At 44.6% G+C, this 10,535-nt stretch overlaps 1 protein-coding gene across 2 annotated transcripts in view; it reads left to right on the forward strand.

The window, feature by feature from the left end:
* Positions 1-6,518, forward strand: part of PRELID2 (PRELI domain containing 2) — a 79,432-nt gene extending 72,914 nt beyond the window's left edge. For both annotated transcript variants that reach the window (XM_038740180.1, XM_038740182.1), the window contains 2 exons: positions 115-184; positions 3,740-6,518. In XM_038740180.1, coding sequence (XP_038596108.1) covers positions 115-174 — 60 coding nt within the window. In that variant the 3' untranslated portion in view covers positions 175-184; positions 3,740-6,518. The remainder of the gene's footprint in view (positions 1-114; positions 185-3,739) is intronic.
* The last annotated feature ends 4,017 nt before the right edge of the window (positions 6,519-10,535 follow it).

Here is a 10,535-nt window from a genome sequence, read left to right on the forward strand (position 1 = left end):
CCAGTCCAGTACTCTATCCACTAGGACGTGCTGCTTCTCCCCCTTAGAGGATAAGTGCTGGAAAAATGGGAGAATGCCAATAAATGCATCATTTTGTCTCTTTCTTTGTCACAGGGTATTAGAATAATGGAAGCCCTCCTTCAGGAGCAGTGTGGAGCCCCCATAAACAAATAAGGAATCATTGGTGAGTCCCCAGAGCAAAACCAGAACCGTTCCCCGGGCTTGTGTTCTATTTGAAATGCTTCCTGATTGACATATTCCCCTTCTGGGGTTGACATCCAATGTTGCCTCGTGTTCCGCCCTCCATTTGGCGTTTCCGATATCCAGTTCCCACCAGGGAACAGGCCCAGAGAAGGAGAAATCGCGGTTTTCCAAAAGAATAGGCAGGAATGGCTCCAAGACTTCACTTAGGGACACCGGCAGTTGGATTTCCCCTTGTGGGCTGACGGCTCTGGTTTTCCCATCCACTGGGCAACTTTCCAGGAAATGTAGAAAGACGACGTGAATCTCACTTTCCCCAGAAATCAGCCCCTTTTGCCAGAGTTGTCTTACAGCTGTGTTTGGCATGGTTGATCCAGGCTGAGAGCAAGAGGAGGATTTTGTGATAGGACCGATCACCAGTGAAATAATAATAATGATAATGGCATTTATTAAGTGCTTACTATGTGCAAAGCACTGTTCTAAGCACTGGGGAGGTAACAAGGTGATCAGGTTGTCCCACGGAGGGCTCACAGTCTTCATCCCCATTTTACAGATGAGGTATCTGAGGCGCAGAGAAGTTAAGCGACTTGCCCAAAGTCACACAGCTGACAATTGGCAGAGCCTGGATTGGAACCCATGACCGCTGATTCCAGAGCCCGTGCTCTTTCCACTGAGCCATCCTGAGTCAGAGGATAATTCCCCAGTGTGTGACTTACCCCACAGTATTCATTCTCTATTTGCTGGGGGCACCTGCTTTTTCCCATCTCACCCTCATTAGCAAAAAGTTAGAAGGAGTCGGGTCTCGAATCAATCCACTCTCCTGTTTATTTGCCGGCTGAGTGTTACCCGGAGCCCGGAGTTGGTCCTCCCCCTGTCCCTGTTAGCGAACATGCCCGAGGTTTTTAGTCCCATCTTGGAGTAGATCTCGTTCTTTGCTCACCTCCCCAGTCCTCCTCCGGTCATCCAACAGCGAGAAACGTAAGTTGTGTGATCGGAGTTGAGAGTCTTAAACAGGCCACCATCCAACAACTGGACTCACAGTCTTATTGCCCGTGGTTGCCATGGGTGCCATCCCGAGGGCGGAGTCATTTCGGGCGCTTCCCTTCCCCCCCCACACAATCTACTGCATGGGTTTAGTGAGTGTTTGTGTGTTATGCGCACTTGGCACAACTTTGCAGATGGTTATCTCATGTCATAAAAATTGTCACCACTGTCCCAGGAGGTTAAGATCATGGGACTGTGCCCCACCTGATTAGCTGTATCTATCCCAGTGCTTACTGTGTCCGGACAGAGTAATAAGTGTTGGGTAGATGGGTAGATACAGGACAGATTGGACAAAGTCCCTGTCCCACACAGGGATCATAGTCTTCATCCTCGTTTTCCAGATGAGGTAACTGAGGCCCAGAGAAGTTAAGTAGCTTTCCCAAGGTTATACATAAAACAAGTGGTGGAGCCGGGATTAGAACCCGGGTCCTCTGACGTCCCAGGTCCGTACTCTTTCCACAAGACCACGCTGCTTCACCTCAGTATTAATCCTTTCATCATAACCATCATCATGATGGCATTTATTAAGCGCTTGCTATGTGCAAAGCACTGTTCTAAGCGCTGGGGAGGTTACAAAGTGATCAGGTTGTCCCACAGAAGGCTCACAGTCTTAATCCCCGCTTTCCAGATGAGGTAACTGAGGCACAGAGAAGTTAAGTGACTTGCCCAAAGTCACACAGTTGACAATTGGCAGAGCCGGGATTTGAACCCATGACTTCTGACTCCAAAGCCGGGGCTCTTTCCACTGAGCCACGCTGCTTCTCTAGTCTTTCATTAGCCAACAGTGAGTTGGCTAATCCGCACATCATCATCATCATCAATCGTATTTATTGAGCGCTTACTGTGTGCAGAGCACTGTACTAAGCGCTTGGGAAGTACAAATTGGCAACATATAGAGACAGTCCCTACCCAACATTGGGAACATCCACCAAGCTAGCTCTTTTCCTCCCTTCAAAGCCCTCCTGAAAGCTCACCTCCTCCAGGAGGCCTTCCCACACTGAGCCCCCTTTTTCCTGTCCTCCTCCCCATCCCCCCCCCGCCCTACCTCCTTCCCCTCCCCACAGCACCTGTATATATGTTTGGACAGGTTTATTACTCTATTTATTTTACTTGTACATATTTACTATTCTATTTATTTTGTTAATGATGTGCATCTAGCTTTACTTCTTTTTATTCTGATGACTTGACACCTGTCCACATGTTTTGTTTTGTTGTCTGTCTCCCCCTTCTAGACTGTGAGCCCGTTGGTGTGTAGGGACCGTCTCTATATGTTGCCAGCTTAATAATAATAATAATGATGGCATTTATTAAGCGCTTACTATGTGCAAAGCACTGTTCTAAGTGCTGGGGGGGTACAAGGTGGGCTCACAGGCCTCATTCCCATTTTACAGATGAGGGAACTGAGGCCCGGAGAAGTGAAATGACTTGCCCGAAGTCACACAGCTGACAATTAGCGGAGCTGGGATTTGAACCCATGACCTCTGACTCCAAAGCCCGGGCTCTTTCCACCGAGCCAGGTACTTCCCAAGCACTTAGTACAGTGCTCTGCACACAGTAAGAGCTCAATAAATACGATTGAATGAATGAATGAGTGGGTAAAAGATTTGGCAGTTGTGGTGGTTGTTAGATCTCTGCATTTTTAAATCACCCAGGTGCTCAGTTACTGGTTCAAGAGAATTGACTGAATGACCCTCAGAGTTTGTCGATTCTTCCCCAATTGGGCGTCCCTTCCATGCCATCAAGTGAGATGCTGTGCCGTGGATACCCACCCAAGTCTTGGGGAAGCCGAGTCGAAATTTCTCCCCGAGCACAGGGATTCGGTGTTCCTAGCATCCAGACTACTGATTGCAGTCTTCTCTGCCCAATATCATAAAGTTTGATTTTGGGGGAACTGCAATGTTTAGGGCCAGAATGAATGCATATCAATCTCACTAATCAGTACGCTCATGGCACGGCTGGAGCCAGATCTAGGGGATACATTTTGGATTTCTTGTCAGTTGGGAATAAAAAGCAGTCCTGACATCTGTTCATACTTGCTTCTGGCAGACAGGAGAACCGCTGCTATGTGAGATTTGAAATTATAGCCGAATGCTACAACGTCCTAGTGATTAAGACCTCAGTTCTGTCTGTCTCTGATTCCTAATGGACTATCACAGCAGGCTAATTGGTGACAATGTGTGGGCCTTATTCAAGGCCTTACCGGGCTGAAATCAATCAATCAATTAATGGTATTCATTCATTCCACTGTATTTATTGAGCGCTTATTTATTGAGTACTTATTTATTGAGCATTTACTGTGTGCAGAGCTTAAGTGCTTGGGAGAGTACAATACAACAGAGTTGGAAGGTACATTCCCTGACCGCCATGGCATTTCTTCCAGAAATGCTGAACATGGAAGGATTCAAGAGTTGCTTCAGGGAGAGAAAAAGAACAACACAGTATCCATTAGAAAGCGTGTTATTAGTTGGTAAACATTGCTTTCTTTGCCTTTCAGGGAGAGATGGGTTGGCGGCGACAGGGTCTAAAGCACAATGGATCTTTACCTTGACACGATTGCCCCAGAAAGAAGCCAAGTTTACCGACTGCTCAAGCGATTGAGATGTAAGACACAGTGTCAAGACAAGAACTTACTGCAGATATTTTTAAGCGAGGGATTCTCTGAGAACCAGGTCACCTACGCTCACCAAAAAGCTCATGGAATCATGGAGACGAGGCCTCTGGGAGTTTTTACCAGCGACCCTGTTTTTACTATTTTACAAACAAAACCCCATAGTCTATCTCCTCTGCCAGAGCATGGTGCCCTGGAGACCCTGCTCATTTTTTTCGAGTGGTGCCACGGAAACATCAAGAGAAATTTCAGAATTATATTGCTTTCAAGGCAGGGGATTGAGTGGATTAGTAAAACCAAGTTATCCCCCTGCCCATGGAAGGAACTGTAAATCAAAGCAGAAGATGAGACTGTGTGGTTACCTTGGGACCCCAGCCATGTTGGGATTTTTTTTTCAGGTGGGTAGGGCAGAGCAAATCAGAAAATGGGATATAATTTGACTTCCTGCCTGTAACCGTTAAATCAGACTCATTCAGCAGCTGTTCAGGATTTCTGCCATTTACATTTTAATGTTCTGCCTGTATCCACGGATTGACTTTTTCACGACTGAACCACTGCATCGTTTAGTTATATAAACACTGCATTGTAGTCCCACGGAAAAATAAATCCAGCCAAGAAATAAATAAAACTAGAGTGAAACTCCCAACCGAACATTTGGAAGAAAAAGGTAAGAACTTGAATTCATCTTCAAGGGACAGCAGAATTGGACTAGCAGTGAAAATTCTCTTTGATTGTCCCTTGTCTTTAATATTCAAGCATAAAATGTGCGATGATGCATTTAAAAGCACCTGCTGAATCTTGCGTTGCAGTTTGCCACTGTGAACCTCTATTCAGCGTATATGGGTCCCTTGATTTTTGTTTCTTAGCACAGCTAGGAAATGAAGAGAAATTATCCCAAGTCTTTTGGTGGGGACAAAAAAAAGAAATAGTCCACAATGACCAAAACCAGAGTTTGTTTAGAGGGTTTTGTTTCTGCATTGTAGTGCGGGGGCTTTTGGAATAATAGGCTGTTATTGACATAACGTGTAAACGTGTGCGTATGTGGAGATGAAAAGAAAATTCAAGCAGTCACTTGCCACCTTCTCCTCCCCCAGCCAAAGAACCTTATTTTGGTTAAGCAGCTGTCTCCAAAGAGATTGAGGGAATTTTCAAACTATGCCTTCCCGACTCATGTATGCCAAGGGGTGAGGACTGGCTAGCGGGCTTTCAAGGGTTAAAGATGCTGTAAACGCCACCCACTGAACACCCTCCTCCTCACCCCCACCCCGTAATCCACTCCCACCCACTACCTTCTGGTTTGCTGTTCTTTGTTCCACCTAGCATATCGGGAATCGTGGAAGACTGGCGCTTCCCGCTCTTCCTTCCGTTCTGGGACGGGGGGAGGGAGAGGCCTTCAACTGTACCCCCCAATCTGGAAATGGAGAATCTTTGGCCCCGAAAGAAGGTCTCAGGAGCTTTACCGAATGGCCCCTGTCGAGTCAGCGAAGGCTCCGAGGAGAGGGAATTCAGAATCCTCTCCCCTGGGACACCCCGTCTCGTGAAGCCGCAGAGGGAAACAGCACCGTGGTCCCGAGCGGGCGGCTTTGGGAATGTTGGGAAGCTCAACAGCTGGACTTTTTTGGTGCTAGGACTTGAATGAATTCCCCCGGTGTGTGGTTAAAGATGAGCTAAGAAATCTTGAATCTTTAGAAATCTCCTCAGGTTCCTGTCCTCTTATTTGAGGATTTCTCCTGTAGACTGTAAACTGCATCCACCAGACCACTCCCTTCCTCAGCAGTTGCCATGCTTTCCCCCTAGACAGGCGGACATTTGTTATAACCGCCTCCTCTTTGCTTTCTTCCTGCACCGATAGCTACGTATTCAAATCTATTTTAAAATCGTGTGTTTTTATTGAATCAGTATTTTCTCCCTTATCGTAGTTAAATGTAGCTATTATTGCTTTTCCTAGGCAAAAAAACAATCAGAAACCTCTGATTGGGTAAACAATATATATAGAGTGCCTTTTCACATTTTCAGTATATTAAAAATATCCATGTGTTGAAGAGATGGAGGGGTTGGATTTCATTTATTTTGAAGTTGGACTGGTTTATACCATTGAGGGGTAAACCTTCATGTGGGGTGAATTGAACATTTTTACCAGTATGTTCAGACAATACGTATTTCTCATTGTTTATGCAAGGTTTTATAATCAGTTCAGTGCTGGTCAAGTCAGCTGCTATCAGAATATAATGGAAAACCCTAATTGTGAAATGGAATGATTTAAAATTCTCTTATACAATTTTGTGTTTCACGCTGATGTTTTAGGTACTCAGTCACACGTCGATGACAGGTGCTTTATCATATAAACTCTTTAGTATGTTTTATATCAATTAGTTCATTAAATCTGTTGAACAGTTGTTTTTATAATGTGGTTTTAACCAAGTGTTTTATAATTGCAAGGTTTTATAATGTGAAATTCTGACGTGGTGTAATTCACCCGAAAATGTGGCCTTCCAGACTATTATGCACATTGTGAAGTACGTCTGAAGAGGTATTTTCGATTTAGTGTGAAAACAGTGAAGATAATTTGGGGAAACTGATGAGCTTGTTGCTCTCCGGACCCTGAATATGTCACCCCTGATTCTGCAGTGGCCATGAAATAAAGGTGCTTAGTGGCTGTTTGTGACTCTTTGTTTTTGGTAGTGTCTCAGTTTGAAGAACTGGAAGGACTTTTTTGATGCCTCAGATGTATTTTAGCCCCAATCTCTTGTTTGAGCATTCTCAATAATAATAATGATGGCATTTGTTAAGCGCTTACTATGTGCCAAGCACTGTTCCAAGCGCTAGATCCGCTGTGTCGCAGGAAGACCTGGGTTGCCCCATTTCTCCCTTTAGTCGACCCCAGAGGAGGCCACCACATTTTCCCAGCAAGACTACTGACTTTTCTTTCCTGTGAGGGCAACTAAATAGAAAAAAATTGCAAGCTTGGTGAGATTAAGATGGATTGGAGGGGCCAGTGGGCAGTGTGAATCCATTCGAGGTTAGGGCACCTCTTTCTCTCCACTGCACCTAGAAAGAGAGGCAGCGTTGCCTAGTGGATAGAGCACTGGTCTTGGAGTCTAAAGGACCTGGGTTCTAATTCCGGCTCTGCCACTTGTCCGCTGTGTGTCCTCAGGCAAGTCGCTTCACTTCTCTGGGCCTCAGTGACCTTATCTGTAAAATGGGGATTAAGACTATGAGTCTAATGTTGGTGCCTGGCACATACTAAGTGCTTAATGAATACCATTTTTTTTATAGTTTTTTGTAAACATTCTTCTTTATTTGATTTAGATCACTTCTTATTGTCATCCTGAGTGGTGAGGCTCACCTCTTTTATCCTTATCCAAATGGTGATCCTTTCAACCATTCACCACCGTTTCAGATTGGACAACCTTAATCTGCTCACACACAGACCAGATTTTTCAAAGAAAAGTGAATTCTCTTTGGAGTATCCACTACAGTTTTCCTTCTTTCAGTCCTTTATTAAGAAAAGTCCTTTTTAAGTGACTACCTCCTTGTGTCTTTCAGCTTGATAAGCACTACTGTGCCACATAACATACTAATGCATCAGTGAAGTTTCAGGACCAGTTGTGGAAAACATACACTCAATCAGTGGTGTTCGTTGAGCACCTATTGTGTACAGAGCAGTGAACTAGGCAAATCCCTGCCCTCAAGGAGATTACCGGTGAATAACTGGTAGAAGAAGAACCAGGTGTGGGGAGTGGATAAGTGCTTGGAAGATTTGGATTTAAGTGCCGAGGTGATGGAAAAGGGAGGGAAATTGGGTAGAGATTAGTCAGGGAAGGCTTCCCAATGGTAATGGTAAATTAATTGAAGGCAAGGATCTCGTGCTTTCCCCATTTTATTTTTTATTTCCTGCTGTTCCAAGCTCTTAGCCCGATGCTCCGTACACACTAGTAGTAAATGTGATTGATTTGATGTTTGACTTGAGAAAGATGCCTGAAACTGCCAGTTTGGCTGAGAGGCAAATCTCGTAGCAGGTTGAGGAAACCTCTCCTTATAGTTCAAGAACAATCTGAAAGACAACCATATGTGTGAGTGTGTGTGTGTGTGTGTGTATAGAATAAGTGCTTATTTTGTGTGCATAGCACTGTATTGAGTGCTGGGAGAGTATACACGAGGGAATGAGACACAGTCCTGTCCTATTTTCTCTCTTATGTAAAGAGAGATCCTCCTAAGGGGCATACACATATATAAACACACACAATATGACACTAGCCAGCAGCATTTTTATCATAATTCAGCATCGTAGGGCTTGAAAAGCGACAGGTCACCTGGCTGGTGATGGTATTTTTGCTGCAAATTTGCTGACAGAAAAGAAAGTAGATGTTAGTTAATCACCAAACACAGCAGTATGGATTCAATCCACAGCCCAAGTTGGATGGCTGTGTGAAGAACATCTGTAATATCTGTCGCTGAAGGTTTTGGGTGGCTGTGGGGAAACCTCAAGGACCAGATGTTTAATGGCATACCTCGGGGGTTATCCAGGTTAGGAAATTATGCTGTGAGAACATCTCCATCTCCATTCTGTTCAACGGGCCTCTGTGGAACACTATTCTGTGGATTCTCGGGGAAGGTTGGAATTGCCTCTCTCCGACCATCTGTTCTGACTGCTGCTGAAACTTCGCTGCTGTGAACGGGAGTGCCAGAGTGAACTTTCAAGGTATGGTGCAGGATCATATTATTATTATCATTATTACTAGTCATTCATTCATTTAATTGTATTTATTGAGCCCTTACTGTGTGCAGAGCACTGGACTATGCACTTGGAAAGTACAATTCATTATTATTGTTGGTAGTCTCATCGTTATTGCATTTCTTAAGCACTTACTATGTGTCAAGCACTGTTCTAAGTACTGGGGAGATATATGTTCAGAAGGTCATTCCCAGTCCCTGTCCCACATGGGGCTCACAGTTTTAGCATCGACCGATCCATGGTATTTATTGAACACTCACTATGTGCCGAACACTGTAATAAGCGCCAAGTAGGAGGGAGAGCAAGTATTGAATTGCTATTTTACAGATGAGGAAACGGAAGCCCAGAGAAGTGAAATGACTTTCTCAAGCCTTTGCCAAGAGACAAGCGGTGGAGCCGGGATTAGAACTCAGGTCCTCTGATTCCCAGGCCTGTGGTCTTTCCACTAGTCTACACTGTTCCAAATGTGCCACTTTCTTCCCCATCGGTACTTTTCATCATGATGGGGAGTCTGTGAACAACAACATCCAGGATCTAAACTCTAAAAGGGTTCATCCATTTCCATAGTGGTCCCGGTGGGAATGACTTCTCTCCGGTGTCCACCTGGGCCTTGAACAATGGGCACGGAATCCAAATGTTGGTTATCAGCAAATGGAAAAGAAATCCCCAAGGGCTCCATTACAAGGGTGAAAGAGGGAGGAGAGGAAAGGAGGAGGAGCAGGAGAAGGGGAGATTCAAGGTCTAACTCTCTGTCAGATTTGAGGTTCTGGTGTAAAATCTTTCCTATATGGTATTTGTTAAGCATTTACTATGGATCAAACACTATCGTACAATTAATAAGGTTAACATGTCCCCATCCTGCATGGGACTCAGTCTGAGTGGGAGGGAGAACAGATGGCCCCATTTTATAGTTGAGGAAACTGAGGCATAGAAAATTAAATGCCCAAGGTCACACAGCAAGCAACTGTCAAATTCAGGATTAGAACTCAGGTCCTCTGTCTCCCAGGCCTGGGCTTTTTTCCACTAAACCATGCAGCTTCTTCATTCCTCGATTTTCTTTCCTAAGTGCCGTTGCAGAGAATTAAGGAGTAGGAAGAAGTCCATGTGGAAGAGGAAGAAGCTTGGATCCTGCTTATCAGTTGGCCACTGGGTAAGTATTTGCAAATCGCAAGATTGAGCCACAACAGAAGCACTGTGTGCCTGCCATTTCCCACTCGATAATTATAATAATTATGGTATCTGTTCTGTGCTTACTATATGTCCAACACCATTTTAAATGCTGAGGTAAATATAGGTTTATCTCTGTTCCGCAGCCTCTGTCCCACATAGAGCTTACGGTCTAGGTAGGAAGGAGAACTAGTGTTGAATGCACACTTTACATAGGCGGAAACTGAGGCACAGAGAAGTTAAATGGCTTGCCCAAGGTCCCAGCAGGCAAGTGGCAGAGCTAGGATTAGAACCCAGATCCTCTGAGTTCAGGGCCGATCTCTTTCCACTAGGCATGCTGCTTCTTAATTTAAATTTTAAAGTGGATCCAAGCCACGTTGCTAACACCCAACTGGTGTTACTCCAACATTGAAAGCGGCTTTGTGTGTTCAGAGTATATCTGATTTATCACCTGCTGAAATCATCTCGAAAACCTTGTCCTTTCCTCACAGGCTGTTAATATGTTTGCATGAGTGAAGTCAGACTGATTGGAGAAGCAGCCTGGCCTAATGGAAAGGTACCTTGGGCAAGTCACTTAACTTTTCTCTGCCTCAGTTTCCTCATCTATAAAATGGGAATTCAATACCTGTTCTCCCTCCTACTTGGACTGTGAGCCTCCTTTGGGACAGGGACTGTATCTGACCTGATTAACTGGTATCTACCCCAGCGCTTAATATAATGCTTGGCACATATTAAGCATTTAACAAATCCCATTGTAATTTATTATTACTATTGGAGACT

This window comes from Tachyglossus aculeatus, chromosome X1, assembly GCF_015852505.1.
Source record: "Tachyglossus aculeatus isolate mTacAcu1 chromosome X1, mTacAcu1.pri, whole genome shotgun sequence".
NCBI classification, from domain to species: Eukaryota; Metazoa; Chordata; class Mammalia; order Monotremata; family Tachyglossidae; genus Tachyglossus; species Tachyglossus aculeatus.